The sequence below is a fragment of the Lissotriton helveticus genome, chromosome 8 (assembly GCF_964261635.1).
Source record: "Lissotriton helveticus chromosome 8, aLisHel1.1, whole genome shotgun sequence".
NCBI classification, from domain to species: Eukaryota; Metazoa; Chordata; class Amphibia; order Caudata; family Salamandridae; genus Lissotriton; species Lissotriton helveticus.
In genome coordinates, this window is record NC_136069.1 from 1,525,105,303 (window position 1) to 1,525,124,852 (window position 19,550).

At 44.3% G+C, this 19,550-nt stretch overlaps 1 protein-coding gene across 1 annotated transcript in view; it reads left to right on the forward strand.

Moving 5' to 3' along the window:
• Nucleotides 1–19,550, forward strand: part of CLNS1A (chloride nucleotide-sensitive channel 1A) — a 174,249-nt gene that overhangs the window by 125,687 nt on the left and 29,012 nt on the right. Inside the window, exon 6 of the mRNA XM_078658506.1 lies at nucleotides 17,650–17,739. Within this exon, the coding sequence (XP_078514632.1) occupies nucleotides 17,650–17,723 (74 nt within the window). The 3' untranslated portion in view covers nucleotides 17,724–17,739. The remainder of the gene's footprint in view (nucleotides 1–17,649; nucleotides 17,740–19,550) is intronic.

A 19,550-nucleotide genomic window follows, 5' to 3' on the forward strand; every position in this document is an offset into this window, starting at 1 on the left:
ACGCTCCGTTACCGTTATCATGTAAGCAATGCCTGCTAACATCGCACAACAATCTGCATTATTTCAAAGTAAATAACTCCCGTTTGCCAGTAAACTGAACGTTGTTATGATAGCAGGTGTCGGAGTGCCATTCAAAAATCACGCCAAATTATGCGCATCTTGATTACAAGAGCCATGCAATTGTATGTGTCTACAAATTAAGGTTTGATCTGGTGCTATTGTGCAATCCTCGCCATTCAGATAAACTTCTTTTCCCTCCCTCGGGCACCTATATGTAAATGTTAATAACCAAGCTTCATTGAGATAAACGCTGCCTAAAGATCCATATCTGCCTGTAGCATAGTATTTCATGCAAACCTCAAACTTAAACAGGCTAAAAGGTAACGTTATGATACCGTGGATGAGCCACACAGATGAATCGGATCTCCAATCAGTGACCACTTGTAACCATTCTCATAGCGTGCCCTGTGCTCTGATTTGACAGTGAAAGAGTGATCGCACCATAGTTGGTACTGCTAATCATTCTCCGCATACGCTACGAATATACTTTCACGTTACGCGTCGCATCAAAGCTTCCGTGCGACGTCATGTACGGCGCCCCGTACGCGAAAGATGCAAATGTTTTTAATTGTTTAAAAACATATATTTATGTATTTAATGAACATACTAACAGAATACATTATATAGGGTAGTTATGAAAATAGTTTGTTTAAACTTTGAACAATCGTATATTACTTTTAAAAGCAATTACACAAATCACCGTGGAACGTCATGCGTACTCGCATCGTAAGAGCACCGTAAGCACAGCGTAAGCATACGCAAACCCATGTGACTTTAAAAGAAGAGATTTGATTGGTTCATAACACTTCCTATTCCAACTGTTGAAAGTTCCGCCCCATTTTAATCATTCTATTTTCACTTTCTAAGAATAAGCATCTCTTCTGAAAATAGAAGGAAGATTACCATAATAACAGCAATGGACTCATCTTCCAGCCATTCTTCAGAGGAATATTTCATTCCTGAAGAACCTCCAAAGAGGAAAGAAGCTCTAATTTGGCAGTTTTTTACTTTTCCAGAAGGGCAAAAAAAGGTTAATGCTCCAAAAGTAACCTGTAAAATTTGCCAAACAACTCTTTCAAGGGGTGATCATCTAAAAAATAATCCTTTGGCCCAGCAAATATGGAGCGACACATGAAGAACTTGCACCCCAACAACTTTGCTCGAGCTGCAACACGGAGGTTGCAGGACAACCCACCTGCTGCTGCAACAAGCACATCAACTGCTGCACCAGCATTTTCAGCAAGCAGTCCACACCCACAACTTGATCCTGATTTTGCTAAAGTTAAAATTCTATGCATTTATTGCGATAAACTTTTGTGTTATGGGGAACAGTCTATTGACCGGATAAAACGCAGGAAGCGGGAGCATCGCTGTCCTCTACATTAGTTTTTTTTTCATTCTTTTGTTCCTGTTGGACACTTTTTGAGTTGCAGTTCAATTTTTTTAGTTTTAAAAAAAACTTCTTGACAAAACACAAAAAAATAGAAAACTAAAAATACAAAAAAAACAGAATTATAACGATCTGATCCTAATAACCACACGGACACGGAGTTAAGAATGTGAGGATTTAATGTCCCGGGAACGCTACTTGCCCATTGCTAGACTCGCGGCAACTCCCGTGGCCGCCTACGTTCCCAGAATGCACTGGGCGCACGCTCTGATAAACATTCGTGTGGCGACGCGCTCTAGTTTAAGGAGCTGCAAAGGGACCCCATCCCCTGGGACTCAAAAAATAACATTTGGGACCGTGTGGGGAACCCCAATACCCCCACGGTCCCAGCCAGCTCCCTGCGTCATTCGAGAGCCTGCATTGCTTTGTCAGAGCAGTTTATATGCTCCTCTCTAACAAAAAGCAATCTGCTTTCCTACTTAAAAAAGACAGCATATTAACTTTCTCTCTCTTTCAAATAGGACAGCGGTTTTCTGTGCTAAAGTGGAAGCCGCGACGATCCCGCCCTACCATAGCAAAAAGCAGTGTCCCGGGGGTAGGTACCCCGGGACACTGCAGGAGCCGGCCGTGGGAGGTGTCGGACCCCAGGGCCATCAAGAGCTCCAGGAGGAAGGCAGCGCGACCCCCTCCCAACATTAAAAAGCCCTGAGAGGTGGTGGTCCCCGGGGCTGGGGGGTCCGTGCCGTCATTGACCCCCCCCCGTATTTTAAATATTACTGCCCCAGGAAGGTGGTGGTCCCTGGAGTGTGTGGGGGGCCGTGAGCCCCCCCATACATCAAAATAAAACCTTGGGGTGGCGTTCCCCGGGGCACCTTACAAGCCCCCATTATAGAAAAAAAACTCATACCAACCCTAAAATTACCCTTGCCAACCAAATACCTACACCCACTGTAAGATTACCCTTGCCACCCAAAATCCCATACCTACTCCAAACCCTAAAATTATCCTTGCCACCCAAAAACCCACACCCACCCTAAACCCTAAAAATCCCTTTCCACCCAAAAACCCATAACTATCCATAACCCTAAAAATACCCTTGCAATCTCAAAAATCCATACCCCCCAAATCCTAAAATGACTCTTGCCACCCAAAAACCATGCCCACCCTAAACCCTTAAAATACCTTTATCACTAAAAATCAATACTCCCCCTAAATCCCTTAAAACTACACTTATATATATATATATATATATATATATATATATATATATATATATATATATATATATATATATATATATATATATATATATATATATATATATATATATATATATTACCTACTGGCGATAGCCAGTAGGTATATATAGTTAGGATTTTTTCTCTATGGGATTTCTGAAAATTCTATGTCTAATAACTTTGACGTTTGTGGGCGGAATTGGCTGAAATTTTCAGGAAAATGGCACATTTTGTTTCTGAGCAGCCCCTAAAAATTTGGGGGGGTTTCGTCAAGGGGGGGCCGAGAAAAAAGGGGGTCCCAAAACGCATTTTTCCCATTCATTTTTCCATAGGGCGGTTGGACTCACTTTTAGCTCGAACGGCTGAATGGATTTACATGAAACTTGGCAAAATTGTAGATATGGTTTGCCCGACGTGCCTTTGCTATGTCTCAATATATGTGCTCCAGTGGATTTTGAGAAATTAACGTTTAAAAAAATATGTATATCTGTAACAGCGCTCCGGTTAGCGCCCCGGTTCGCGTACCTGACGCGTAACGGAACTTCGCGAAGCGAAGCTGATTGGCTCTCCGGTGGCTGTCAACATTCTAAACAGTCCGGAGCGGCCGCCATCTTGTTTCTCGGTAGGTTCGAGAGACAAGATGTGGTGAAAAACGAAGGGGGAAATGAAGGAAAGGGGGCAAGGTAAACCCCTCCTGACCCCCTAGGATTGATGAGGGGGATATTAAAGTCCCCCGCGGGGCAAACAAAAAAAAATTGCGATTTTTCGCGGTAGAGGCGCTTCCCGGTACGCGAACCGGGCAGCTAACCGGCAGCGTAACGGGAGTCCGCCATCTTGTGTTTTGGACCGTCCGGTTCGCGTACTGGGTAGCGTCCCGGTAAGCGTAACAAGGGGAAAACCAAGAGAAACAGTAAAAAAAACTTAAGGGAATAGATTTCCAGCAAACTTTGAAAAATTGTAGGGACTGTTTGTTTGATGTGCCTTTGCAAGGCCTCAAGATATGTGCACGTGTGGATTTTGTCTAATTAAGGTTAAAAAAAAATATATATATCTGTAAGCGTGCTCCGGCGCGCTTACGTTACGGGTTTTGTTTGCGCTGCAGAGCCGATACGTCACGGTTATGCGACGCGTCATGAGGCGTCTCACGTGGCTACGTGATACGTCACGTAATAAAGAATATATTTTACAGATATAGATATTAGCTTTTAAAAAACCAATGAAATTCACTGAAAAAACCATAGGTTATAGACCATATATAGTTAGGAATTTGCATTTACAAAACCTTGAAAATTCACTGAAAAAACCATAGGTTAGAGACCATATATAGTTAGCTGGACATTTTATTGACATAAAACCAATGAAATTCCATATATAGTTAGTTGCACTAACTATATATCGCGCACCCGCAATCCACTGCTGATGATGTCACATATTACATCATTCATGACATGGTCAGTGACATCACTGATGACATCACTGATGACATCTCAAATGACATCACTGATGACATCATGACACACCAATACCAGTTACTACATACGCACTCACTGATTCCTACGTCTACACACACATTCACTCATTCACCCATACAATCACTCATACATACAGTCACTCATTATTACAACACTATCATATGCACTCATACACCTATGCAGACACTCACACACTGCCACTCATCCATGGAGTTACTCACACACCTAGTCAGTCCTGTAAAGAATCAATCACACTTCGATTTCCTCATCTATACAGTTAAACACAGAACACCATACTGTTTCACACATATACTAACACATACTTACTCTCTTATACAATCACTGATACAAGTACACATTGATATGCACAGAGTCACACACCTCCCAGCCAGCCACACACACACTCAGTCTTCCATACATCCACTCATTCTTCAATATGTAAAACATATTTAAACTTTACAAAAACACACAGACACTAGATGATGTCATCAGTGATGTCATCAGTGATGTCATTTGAGATGTCATCAGTGATGTCATCAGTGATGTCACTGACCATGTCATGAATGATGTATTATGTGACATCATCAGCAGTGGATTGCGGGTGCGCGATATATAGTTAGTGCAACTAACTATATATGGAATTTCATTGGTTTTATGTCAATAAAATGTCCAGCTAACTATATATGGTCTCTAACCTATGGTTTTTTCAGTGAATATATATATATATATATATATATATATATATATATATATAATATCACGTAAAACGTACTTTTAATTCTTACCAAAATACCTCTACCAGCGGCTGTCTGAAGGCTGAGGGAAGGTGCACAGTAACCGGCACCCGACGTAACCCCCAATAGGGTGCGGGCAGACCAGCGGTGATTAGCCGTGGGACACCTCACCCTTGATTTGTGAGGGTATCTTTTATCGCTTGGACACCTCTACTTATTGAGATTGCGGACCACTCTAGGTATACTTACCCTATGGTCCACCCCAAACCACCTCACACCGATGTAGGGTTACCATTCTTAAACCACTCCTTTCACTGTTGTGCACAATCACTACTCTTAGCTAGGTCCTGAAGAAACGCTACTGATCATTCAGGCAATTATAGCGTGAAACCATTTTGACCTTGTGTTTAGTTACACTGGCACATTAGGCCTCATTGTAACTCACCAACCTTCTGGTTTTTTAACCTACCTGGGGTACCACACGCTTAAAGAGACCACCAGTGGAATCCTCTAGGTAATTTTATCCACTTTTGCACGCACTTCACCATTGAGTTTACCTGATCCACCCCACACACCCACACTCACCTAACGGCTTTTCTCTTAAGAGATCTCCGTCAAAGAGACCCTTCAGGGGCCCATCGGGCATTCCAGCGCCTGCTCGACGAGGAGCAAAAAAAGCCTGATGATGAAGCATGACATCCTTCGGGGTGTGTGAGGGCAACTAAGAGGCAAGACTTGGCCCTTCCCTTCGGGATTGGATCCTTGATACTGGGGATGAACCTCTGCCTCTCTCTTTTTCACCCTCCTCCTCTAGATCTTTTCTACTCTACACTTTATCTCTTCTCTCAGACTGGGTGACACATTGCACCCTCTACATGGAACAGTGTCCCTTATGATTTATCTACCACTAGGGGAGTACGGACACTGGACCAAAACTAGCTCCTGGTCCCCCCCTTCCTTTTGTTGACTCAGAGGTACTGGGATGACAAGTTATCCTTTTCCCCCCTATTGATTCTCCTTGGGGTGTTTGAGAGATCTAGAGGTTCGAGGCATGTGGGATGCTGAATTCATATCTATTGCGAAAAACAAGGAGATAGGTCCCGGGACACAGGGTCAGCTGGACCATAGAATAATTTCAATGAAAAAGAGATGCCGGCCCTGCAGTTTTTAATGGCTACTTGATTCAAGCAACAAACCAAATCTTTGTTTTGATTTGTATGGTCTGATTTATTTAAACCATTTACTTTTTTATATAAATCTCATCAACTTAAGACATTAATTGCATGAGAAAAACACTGCATCTATACAATAAAACATATACATATTTTGACAAAAAACATTTGACTGAAAAACATTTGACAAAAAGTATTCGACAAAAAACATGTAACAAAGTAACATACGATCATTCAGTGTACATAAAAATGTAAATACAGTAATACGAGAAGCGTTAGTCTTTATATGATGTTTGCAAAACTAAATTTTGAAAGTAAAGCTGTTCGCAGTAAGGAAAAAGAGACAAATGAATTGTAACGAATACAAATTTCTCAATGGTCTGGTTAATACACAGATCAGTTAAATCCTTCCTGCTTTTGCCGACGCGTTTCGAACTTGCTTTGTCATTTGACAAGTTCTCATCAGGGCTTTCTCGTTCTAATCGTCTGAAAATTATGTACAAAGAAAATGAGTGAGATATTATGTTCCTCATTTTCATCCCCTATGTAAATTGACCTCTACCAAGACTTTATCGAAAATATATGCACCTTTATTTTCGAGTTGGCAGCGAGTTTCCGAATATTCAAGAATTCTTTTTCAGTTGGTGTTGAGTGTTTTCTAAAAAATTATGACAATCTCAATTAAGATATTGTAATGGTTGGGTCAGCCCATGCCTGTAATGCCACTGCACACTCTTGGAAATTACCTTAAAATCGATGGTCTGTGCCTTTACTTGGTATCGGTTCCAATCAGTAATGCGCTGGTCAACAATCTACTCCCAACCGCCAGCCGGCGGTGGTTACGTCTTTTTACTTCTACAAAGAGGTATAGAATAACTCCACTGTTCAAATGCGTGTATCAAAGAGAGGAGCGGTGCCAAGTGCCTACCTTATCCTTGGCGCTCGGATTGATTCCCTTGCAGTTCCCCTGTTATTCTGACCTTTGGCGGATCTGCGTTCGGTCTTCCTAATTCTGAAGTGAAAAGCACGACAATGAGCGCCCGCTGCTCTGTATTGTGAGGCGTTACTTAAAGTTTCATGTCTTTGCGCTTACCTAGATGTTGTAGATCTCAAAGTATAACTCGCTCCCAAATGAACTCCACACCAGTTCGAAGAGTCACTCGGCGGACTGAGTCGCCATGTTAACGTGTCCTTTTTAACATGGCGACTCAGTCCGCCGAGTGACTCTTCGAACTGGTACACGCATTTGAACAGTGGCGTTATTCTATACCTCTTTGTAGGAGTAAAAAGACGTAACCACCGCCGGCTGGCGGTTGGGAGTAGATTGTTGACCAGCGCATTACTGATTGGAACTGATACCAAGTAAAGGCACAGACCATCGATTTTAAGGTAATTTCCAAGAGTGTGCAGTGGCATTACAGGCATGGGCTGACCAAACCATTACAATATCTTAATTGAGATTGTCATAATTTTTTCGAAAACACTCAACACCAACTGAAAAAGAATTCTTGAATATTCGGAAACTCGCTGCCAACTCGAAAATAAAGGTACATATATTTTCGATAAAGTCTTGGTAGAGGGCAATTTACATAGGGGATGAAAATGAGGAACATAATATCTCACTCATTTTCTTTGTACATAATTTTCAGACGATTAGAACGAGAAAGCCCTGATGAGAACTTGTCAAATGACAAAGCAAGTTCGAAACGCGTCGGCAAAAGCAGGAAGGATTTAACTGATCTGTGTATTAACCAGACCATTGAGAAATTTGTATTCGTTACAATTCATTTCTCTTTTTCCTTACTGCGAACAGCTTTACTTTCAAAATTTAGTTTTGCAAACATCATATAAAGACTAACGCTTCTCGTATTACTGTATTTACATTTTTATGTACACTGAATGATCGTATGTTACTTTGTTACATGTTTTTTGTCGAATACTTTTTGTCAAATGTTTTTCAGTCAAATGTTTTTTGTCAAAATATGTATGTTTTATTGTATAGATGCAGTGTTTTTCTCATGCAATTAATGTCTTAAGTTGATGAGATTTATATAAAAAAGTAAATGGTTTAAATAAATCAGACCATACAAATCAAAACAAAGATTTGGTTTGTTGCTTGAATCAAGTAGCCATTAAAAACTGCAGGGCCGGCATCTCTTTTTTATTGGAATTCATATCTATAGCATAGATCGCCGCCTAGTGTTGGGTCCGGATGATTGCACATTGTTGTCCTGGAAGAGTCCTCGAAGTATCACGAGATAGGTGGCTCCTCCCCTGGACTACAGTGCGCATGGGCATCGAGTCCATCCCCAGATTGTTTTTTTCCGCCATTGGGTTCGGATGCATATTTGATCACTCAAGTTCGGATTCGATAGAAACTTTCTTTTCGGCCCTAAGGCCTTTCCTATAGCGTCGGTATTGTCTTGCGTTCGGTGCCCAGCTCTGTTCTGGCTCAGTTCCCGAGTCGGACATCCAGAGGAGTCGCGTGGCTCTTCGGTGCTCGAGGCCCGGTCAACGCAACAAGCCTTATTCGACGACACATCATGGAACGGAGCCCGTTCAAAAGGTGCCCCGTGTGCAACTCGAAGTATCCCCACATCGGTGTCCACCCGGTGTGCAACAAGCGCCTGTCGCCGGATCACGATGAAGCCAACTGTATGGCTTGTTCTTGTTTTCGCTCCAAGAAGAAGATTCGACTTTGGCGCGTGGCTCGCCAGGAGGCCCAGCAGACGGCCCCTGACCCGGTGAACATTTTCGAGGGAGAAGAGGCAGACGAACAGGAAGATCGAGAGCCGATTTCAAATCCAGCGGCCGAGATCGACTCCAACTACGACGCAGACGTCGAAATGTTCGATACAGAAGACGTCGTCGTTGACGAGGTAGGAGACGACGATGAGGCCTATGGGGTCACGGAAGATAGCTCAGACGAAGAGCTATGCCCCGTTCGGACAATAGCTAAGGCTCAGGTCGAGGGATCGCCACATGGCCTTACCCAAGATCTTGCACCTAGATCCACGGTCTCACCTCCGGGCCCGGCTACGGACACTTCTACGGAGCCGCCATTGGTCAAATCGAATCCGAAAGTGAAAGCTTCGGTCTCGACAAAACCGAAAGTGATAGAGGCGCCGTCGAAACAGAAAGCGCCTGTCGCCTTGGTCGGCTCCATGTCTTCGGACCTGTCGGTGCAGACGAAGCTAAAGAAGGTTGTCGAACCGGTGAAGTCGCTCAAGGGCGTCGAGCCGAAGACTGGGGCACCGAAACCGCTTGTCAAGGCCGCCGACACAGACAAAGGACTCGGAGCTCCAAAAGCTGTCGATCCTGCACGTCGGCCGAACAAGGCCAAAAGTACTGCTACCCTCGAGTCCGCACATGGTAGTGGCTCGAGAGCACCTGTTGGGTCGACGAAACCGTCCGCATCCTTCACGAAGCAGGTGTCGGACTCGTTGCAGCGCATCAAGGACAAGGCTTCCGCGATCGATCCGAAGGATACTTCCACCCCGAAGCCTGCCGCCAAACCGCAAAAGTCGACGGCGCCGATTCAGTTCACGCTGCCGCCGAAAGTGGCGCCGAAGGCGTTCGCGCCCAGGACGGTCGTCGAGGCGTCCATGAAGGTGTCCACGGGGCCGAAGCCTACCCCTGCAGTTGTAGGCACAAAGCATCGACAACCCCTACTGGAGGAGCAGTCTGAACAATTTATCGACGCCGACACCGGAAAAATTTCCATCTACAAGCGAAAGATCACACCGGCACAGACTATGGAGTCCTACACAATTCCTTTAAAGAAGAACAAGGATTCCACAGATTCCCCAGTTCTTGTTGAACTAATTAATCCACGTGCTCAGGACACTGCTCCAATCTCGCCCACTTACTCGGATGTGGAGGCTGGGGAAGGTGACTATGATGAATACAACTACCCTGCCGACACTGATCCTGAAGATCAGCATGACACATGGGCAGATGCTGTGGACCCAGGGGAATCCTCAAACTGCCCCGGACACTCAAGTGTATACTGTCAAGACCTCCCCTACTGAGGATTCTGCGGCATTTAATGCGCTTATTGAGAGGGCAGCCAAGAATCATGACGTCCAGCTCCATGCTGACCCTATTGAAGTAGACTTTCTGTTTGACACCTTTTCCACCTCTGAAAAGACTGTCAAGACTCTGCCAATGCTGAAGGGTGTCCTAAAACATGCTGCAGACATTTTTAAAGAACCCACACGTGCCAGGGTTATAAACCCCAGAATTGAAAAAAAGTACAAGCCGGCACCTGGCGACCTTACCTACATCAAGGGCCAGTTGCCGTTGGACTCTCTAGTTGTTTCTAATGCCCGGAAGAGGGCAAATTCACAAACTACTGGTGATGCTCCTCCCCCTGACAAGGAATCTAAGGTGCTAGAAGCATCAGGGAAGAGGGTGGCGGCTCAAGCGGCCAATATCTGGCGTATTTCTAACACACAGGCACTCTTGGCCAGAAATGACAGGGCACATTATGATACACTTGAAACCCTGTTACATCACTTGCCAGATGAGTATAAGGAGGCAGCAGAGATGCTCATTCAAGAAGGGAAACTCATCTCAAATGCTTCTATTAAGTGTGCACTGGACGCAGCGGACACCGCGGCCAGGGCCATTAACACAAGTGTAATGTTGCGGCGTCGGGCCTGGCTCAGAATCTCCGGGTTCAAGCCGGAGATACAAACCACCATCCTAAATCAGCCTGTAAACCCTGATCACTTATTTGGACCTGAGGTGGACACCACCCTGGAAAAAATCAAAAAAGACACCGAGACTGCAAAGTCTATGGGGGCTCTCCAGTCCCAGCAGTTCAGGGGTAGTACTTTTCGTCGCTCAAGCAATAGAGGTGTTTCCAGAGGCCAGATGTCCCAGCAAACACAGTACATTAAAAGTGGTGCACAAACCTCATACAACAAACAGAGTAGAGGTGGCTATCGCGGAAACAGCGCCAATGGCAGAGGTCGTGGAAACAACAACTCCCGATCCTCCGCCGCCAACAAACAGTGACGCCTTGTCACTGCCCCCCGACCATACAACACCAGTCGGGGGGAGACTCCAACAGTTCCTGCCAGTCTGGAAATCCATCACCACAGACAGGTGGGTCAGAAAGCTTATCCAGTACGGTTATTGTCTGGAGTTGACATCCACTCCACCTAACATACCCCCAAAACACCGTCCTATGTCCACAGAGCATTTGCACTTATTGCAGCAAGAGGTGCTCGTCATGCTGCAAAAAGGGGCAATCGAGCTCGTACCAGTGGAACAAAGAGGCTCGGGAGTGTACTCCCTGTACTTCTTGATCCCAAAGAAAGACGGGTCCCTCCGACCCATACTGGACCTCAGGCCCCTAAACCAATACATTCTCTCAGAACACTTTCATATGCTCACGCTGCAGCAGGTTCTTCCGTTGCTCAATCAGGGGGACTTCCTCACAACATTAGATCTAAAAGATGCATATTTTCACATTCCACTACATCCGTCACACAGAAAATACCTCAGATTCACCATTCAGAATCAGCATTACCAATTCAAAGTTCTCCCTTTCGGAGTGACCACAGCGCCCAGGGTGTTCACGAAGTGCCTGGCAACAGTGGCTGCGCACCTCAGGAGACAAAACGTTCACGTCTACCCTTATCTAGACGACTGGCTTGTCCAAGCAAAGTCGGCCCAGCAGTGCGCTGCCAACATGTCCCACACCATTCACCTTCTTCACGATCTGGGATTCTCACTGAATTATCCGAAGTCACACCTTCAGCCAGCCCATGTGCGGCAGTATCTGGGCGCGACGATAGATACTCTGGCGGCCACAGCGCAGCCAAATTCTGTGAGGATCAACAGCATTCAATTGCTAATACAGAAATTCAGACCGCAACACTCGCCTCCAGCACGAGTGTTCATGCAGTTGATAGGCGTGATGACCTCCTGCATCTTCATAGTCCCGCACGCGAGACTACATATGCGTCCGCTTCAAGAGTGCTTGGCACGTCAGTGGAATCAGGCTCACCGACAGTTAAAAGACCTAGTGTTGGTGACCGGTCGTGCATACAACTCTCTGCATTGGTGGAATCCACACAACCTTTGCAAGGGTCGACCGTTCCAGGAGCCTGTTCCACAGATCATCCTAACGACGGACGCTTCTCTCCAGGGTTGGGGAGCTCATGTGCTCCACTACACAGTGCAGGGACTATGGACAACGCAGCAAAGGAAGTTGCACATCAACCACCTAGAGCTGATGGCAATCTTCATGGCAATGAAGGCATTCAAGGTACATCTGTGCAATAAAGTCGTGTTGATCCGGACGGACAACATGACAGCCATGTACTGCATTCAGAAGCAAGGAGGTACACACTCTCCACAGTTCTCATCTGGCTCAGAGCATGTGGAAGTGGGCCATTCAGAGGAACATCTTCCTCATGGCGGAACACCTCCCAGGCAAGGACAATCAGATGGCGGATCTGCTCAGCAGGTACAGCCACCAAATGCACGAGTGGGAGATGCATCCATCAGTACTCCACCCGTACTTCCAGCAGTGGGGTCATCCAGAGATAGACCTGTTCGCCACAAGGGAAAACGCCAAATGCCAAAGCTTTGCCGCCAGGTTCCCGCACCCACAGTCGCAGGGCAATGCGATATGGATGAACTGGTCAGGCAAATTTGCGTACGCTTTTCCCCCAGCACCTCTAATACCGCTGGTGGCACGAAAGCTAAAGCAACACTCGATGACGCTCATTCTGGTTGCTCCAACGTGGGCACGCCAACCATGGTACACCACGTTTCTAGAACTTTCCGTGGTACCGCATCACAGGCTGCACCTCACACCCAGACTTTTGACGCAGAGCCATGGCGACATTCAGCACCCAGATCCGCAACAGCTCAACCTGGCGATCTGGCTCCTGAGGTCTTAGAGTTTGCCTACCTCAACTTGCCTCCTGACTGCATGGATATCATACGGGAGGCAAGAAAGCCCACCACCAGAGCATGCTACGCAGCAAAATGGAAGCGGTTTGTCATTTATTGCGTAGACCGCAACATTGACCCGCTTGACGCGTCCAAGCACAACATCATTTGTTATCTGTTACATCTTTACAAATGCAATCTGGCATATGCTTCCATTCGAATACATTTATCCGCCATAGTGGCTTATCTCCAAAACACCCTGGTTCCTTGTGAGTAGGGTTTCCCTTGTTTTCTGTTTTCGCTTATCTCCAAAACAGGCAGCATCTCTCCCTTTTCAGAGTGCCTGCCATTACAGCTTTTCTAGAGGGGCTCAAACGAGTCATTCCTCCCAGGACCCCACCTGCTCCTGAATGGAATCTTAATGTGGTCCTCACCCGACTGATGGGTCCACCTTTTGAGCCTCTACATTCTTGCGCGATTCAGTTCTTAACATGGAAAGTGGCTTTCCTGATAGCCATTACGTCACTGCGACGTGTTAGTGAGCTCCAGGCGCTCACTGTACAGGAGCCATTCATACAAATTCACTCCAACCGGGTGGTGCTGCGCACGAACCCTAAATTTCTTCCAAAGGTAGTTTCACAGTTCCATGTCAATCAGACTATTGAACTGCCTGTGTTCTTCCAAAATCCTGAGTCAGTGGCAGAAAGAATGCTCCACACTCTTGACGTCAAAAGGGCTTTGATGTACTACATTGATGGGACCAAAGATTTTAGGAAGATGAAACAAATCTTTGTTGCCTTTTCCGCACAACACAAGGGCAACCCCATTTCCAAAGCAGGTATAGCCAGGTGGATCGTTAAGTGTATTCAAATTTGCTATCAAAAGGCTAAGCGCACTTTAACGATCCCCCCAAGAGCCCACTCCACCCGCAAGTTGGGGGCCTCCATGGCTTTCCTTGGAAATATCCCTTTAGAAGACATTTGTAGAGCAGCCACTTGGTCTACCCCACACATTTACAAAACACTACTGTGTAGATGTGCACTCCAAGCAGCTGTAGGGCAGGCTGTTCTAAACACTTTTTCAAACGTCTGCAGCTGGCACAGGCGGCCGCCGCTAATGGAGGGACTGCTATATATTCTGTGCTATAGATATGAATTCAGCTGCCCACATGCCTCGAACTGAATATGCTACTTGCCAGTATGCATCTGTTCTTGGCATGTAGGGCTGCTGACATTCATATCGCCCACCCTCCTCCCCGGCGCCTGTAGCGGCTGCAGAATTTACACTTACTCTTAGCATGGTCATCGCTCACACTGTTACACTCCATCTTCGCCACAATGGCTAAAAACAATCTGGGGATGGAGTCGATGCCCATGCGCACTGTAGTCCAGGGGAGGAGCCACCTATCTCGTGATACTTCGAAGACTCTTCCAGGACAACAATGTGCAATCATCCGGACCCAACACTAGGCGGCGATCTATGCTATAGATATGAATGTCAGCAGCCCTACATGCCAAGAACAGATGCATACTGGTAAGTAGCATATTCAGTACGAGGGCTGAAAGGGTGTTCTTCGGCACAGCCATCCTGGTGGCCAAATGAGACATTGCTGCGCGATAGCTGTCTCCCGGGTCTCCTACCCTGTCGAAGTGGAGACAGGGCGTAGATTGGTGTGCGCAGCAGGAGCGCATGGTTTTCAAAGCCCACGGTTGCCCCCAGAAACATCGCCGGGTATGGGGGTGGGAGAAGTGGCTGAGTCCACTCGCTTAATTACCTCTCTACTTTTGTTCATTCTTTGTTTACTGCGATAAACTTAATAGATGTTTCTGCCCTGTATGGAGCATATACCTTATTATGTTGTTTGTGCCATGTACTTACCTTGTAACAGGAGTATAACCTATAGACCAGGTTGAGATCTGGGTAAGTAAGCGAAAGCTAGCAACAATGTCTCAACCGGATTTAATGGAGAAGGCAATTACACATGTATGTACACGATATTACAGAAAGGAAAGAATGAGACTCCTGGTAGTTTGTTCAAAAGTGCTCATGGCATCATATATTTGAAATCGCAGTTCATGCAAAACAGTTATATCAGCACTGAGCATAAAATGCAAAGGCAACCCAAAGAAATTTGGTGCACTTTGTGTTCATGACACAATAAGTGAGGGTGCAAGTGACAAGTGGAAAAAACAGCGAAAGGCGCAAGGTGACATAGTGATAAAAAAATATATGTACAAGAATAATTGGTTCAACAAGAAAGGTTATTTTCAGTGATTGATCATGATTTAAAAAAAATTTATGAACCAAAGTTGAATATGCGCTATGACCGATTTACCTGCGCAACTCATGGCGCATATTCAACTTTGGTTTATAGGAGTCTCTTTCTTTCCTTTCTGTAATGTCATGTACATACATGTGTAATTGGCGTCTCCATTAAATCCAGTTGAGACATTGTTGCCAGCTTTCATGTACTTGCCTTGGCCAGCTCTACTGGCTTGAAAATCAATAACCTTTTTTTATCAAAAAAGAAATCAACAAATTGGACACGCCTACCTGACTATAGTATCTCATCATTCACTCACATTGCAGTTTCATGTATAAAAAAAAAACTTTCAACCAATTATGTAAACCTAAAACTATTCATATATGCTATGCAATTTCTGCCTTGTGCAATCGATCGATTGATTTATAGAATTGTAAAAATTTCTAAAGCTAATTTGTCTGCAAAATGGTTTTGGGTGTAGTGTTGTTCTAAAGCCTAGTTTGAATACAGCAAACTTTACAGAATTGTTGAGCAGCCAAATTTTGAAACCGGAATAAAAATAAAAACTTTTTCATACTATATATTAATTTACCTGGTCAACTCTTGAGTTATAGCGCTGCTTAAACGTTTCTGTGTAAAATACAGAAAATATAATCAGGGGTGTGGAATTTAATAAAATTTCTACTGGTCCACTGGGCAGGTTGCTTCATAAATCTACTTGTCCTGTAACAAAATCTACTTGTCCCTTTTGTGCCATGTCATACGGCGACAAATTATTACAGTAATCTCAATATTTAAGAGCTCTGAAATAGCCTCTCTGATTATGCCAGGTCTCCTTCCATAGTAAGGTTTGAATACGAGCAATACCCTTATGTTGTCACATTTCCGCAGATCTACATACTGGGGCTGAAGGTAATGGTAAGCAAAAGTTCCAGGGTTGGAATGGCCTTTTGAGTCTGTGCAAACCTACTAACTAGCATGTTTTAACCTCTTCAGTGCTGCGCGAATTTCGCTGCAGTGCTGAAGGGTCATAAATCATATTGACTCATGACGGAAATGTTCCGTCATCAGCACCGGAGCACCGACGCTGATGACGGAACCGTTCCGTCATGAGCATGGAAGGGTTTAAGGGGTTTCACCAACTCTTCTATAATCTTTTCCCATCCTGAGAAAGGTTGGAAATGTACTCCTGACCATGACAGACCTAAAACTTCTTCCAGAGTTGGGGAAAAAAGAGGTTGGAGGGAAGGCGAACTTGCAAACACTCCGGTTTTTGCTTGACTACACCTGCATAGTTGCTCATGCTAAAATGCAGTTCACAAATATTTTCTAGGATTACTATGTATTGGCCCACTTCTGTAAAGTCTTGTGAATTCACAAAAGCTGTATATTTGCACTTAATACAAGGACATGGGTGCACTTATGAGACTTTTTTTAATAGTTGGGCCCCTAATTAGGTCTGGTGTTAACCATGACCGTTTGTGTTTATTAAAATTCTGTCACTTCAGCTCTGTTTATTGGCTAGCTTCACTGTAAATGACAGCGCATTTCCGTGCCAGGAACTACTGTGGCAAAATATGCTTTTTGAGACTAAAACTATTTTTGGTTTTGCCAATGTTTGTTATGATGGTGAGTGCCTGGCAGCTCCCACACCAGTAAGCTTTTACAAAAACTATGCCAAAACAAGTGACGCGTTGACAAAACCAAAAGGCTGGCCAACCATTTCAGACCTACTGGCTTTACCAATGTTTCCCATAATCTTGTTAAAACTGGATGCAGCTTATAAGTAAACTTTAGATTTAGAGCCTTACTGAAATAACCTTTGGATACAATCCATTACTCCAGAAGATTAGATGAATGCATTTTTAGATTGGTATATTTACTATATTCTCTTACCATCTGGTTAGAAGATATAGAGCATGCACGTTACAGTGGGGCAGTTTGATTTTTATACCAATGTTATGCATAGAAATGATTTTATAGTTTTTATTTGTAATGATTTTAATGTGATTGTACATGATTGTAATTCATCTTTTTCAGAAAAATTATTTAGTTTATGGCAATTAATAAAATTTATGAAGACGTAGTGGACATTCTAAAATAATGTTGTCCCCCATAGCTTCAGGAGGGCTTGATGAATGCCAGATTTTTAGGATAACCACATAAGGTAAATGTACACATAGTGAATTTAAATTGAAATGGTATACATAGTGTTTGAAAATTTGACCTGGTCCTGGCCCACCTAGGCCTTGGTTGGATGCCCATAATCTAAACTATTAGATAAAAAGCAAAAGGGCATATATTGTACAGGAAACTAAATCTCGTTCTGATTTGCCATCAGAGTGCTTAAGCTTTTTAGGTCGAAACGTATCACATTGCCTGTTTTTATTTGCCCCTTTCTCCCCCAGATGGAATGGATGTGGATTCGATACCAACAGTTGCTGGACAGTTTGAAGATGCTGATGCTGATGTTGATCACTAAGTACATGTAGACTGCTGTAAGTTGTGTGCTTTGCTTCTACACTTAGTTTTTTGTGTTGGGGAGTTTTTTGTTCAAGGAGACGTTCTAGTGTACCTTTTTTTAAGCGTGTTACACATCTGTATGAACGCTCGGCTATTCTTTAGTTGAGCTACTGTAGCATTGCTACTGTTGGGGATTCTTCACTAGGTCCAATGATCGGACATCTATAAAAGGCAAAAAAAACTCACCCACCTTGTTCTAACCTTGCATTCCATTTCCTTTTGAATGCTGTATTTGTTTGTGCAAATAAAGTTCCCCGTCATTATTGCAATGCCCCTTCAGCAGTAAAAGCCTGCTGAAGAAATTTCTGATCAGGAATGTGTGCTGTGTTAATTAGACACCTTTCTTAACACTGTTCCACAAAATGCTCTGAGCAGAAAAATGTTTAGTATCCAGATTAGAATTTTTTTTGCTATACTTTGAGTGTTCCCAAGCGGATTTAAATGGCCCAAACCTGCGATTTGTCATTTCACAACATTATAATGGACTATCTTATTTTTTTTATTGTGATTTTGAAGTATATCTACCAGTACCTATAACCCACAGGCTGGTGTGGACTTGTCAACTTAATGCAAAAGCGAGCCAAAATAAAAGGAAAGCTCTAGGGTGCCCCCATACTCGCCAATGTCTCATGTTCCCCACACTTGGAGAGTAGATTGCATTGCACATCATCTCAACATGTCTCATTGTAGGTAGTGCTCCCTTTGTCCAGTGTACCCCCCCCCCCCTCCACCTATTGCATTTGGGTGCTCTGAGCAGGTATGATTCACAGGCATATGGGGTATTCGAGTTCCCTGAACTCAGCAGCCAGGTAGTTCTGGCATTATCTGCATATTTTGTTGAATCACTGGGGGTTCTGGCTGGAATATCAAAAGCACCAGCTTGTCCATTCCCAGTGTGACCCAAACTCACTTTGTAGTCAATCTTGTAATGTGCCTGCCCTGTTTTTCCCCTTTGGGGCTAATAGTGCTTTAGTTGCTGCCGTTTGCACCTTTGCGAGTAAAGTGGAAACGTCTGATTGCTTAGGTAACCCTAATACTGTTTAGTCTTGGTATCAAGGGATTTCTGGTGGGATATGTCATCCAGTACATACAGGACTCCCTTCCAGGTGAGCTAGAGCTCTGGGCTGTCCCATAAAAGATGTCAGCGTCCTGCCCCTCTTACCTTCGCCAGCATTTGCTCCTGTTTCTTATATCCCATTCATGCAGTCTATCTGGTGTGTAGTACCAGTAACTGATCAGCTTGCCTTTAATGCTATAACCTGCTGCTACTCAGTGCCAGAATTGTCGGCATGAAAACGTCCCCTTTACTTTACTCATCCGAGATCCTGAATTCCCTTTGCAGTGTCTCTAAATGTTTGATGTCTGCCTTATCAAAGACCTCTCCTATTCTATTGTCTCTCTTTTTATCCATGCCTGAAAATTCAGCATTTTCTGTGCTAGGATAAACATTGGGTTTTCAACTTTTAGGGTGAATGGCAAAGGGAAAGTGGTTAAGCCGCTCCTCACTGCCCCTTTGTCCTCCGCAGCCAGTGTGGCCCTAGAGGCGTTCCTCTGGGATTTTGGTAATAACTATCCCTCTACCTTCTTACATGAAGCAAGTGATGAGGCCCTAGTTACAAAATGTGTTAAATAGATTTGTCCTAGAATAGGGTCTCCAACCTTTTCTGTAGTGAGAGCTACTTCTGTTCAAGGAAAATCCTCCTGAGCTAATAAACAAATGCTGTTACCGTAAAATAGTGATGCTCCTGTTTTTCAACTTTGGTTACAACTCGAAGTACTGTGGCCG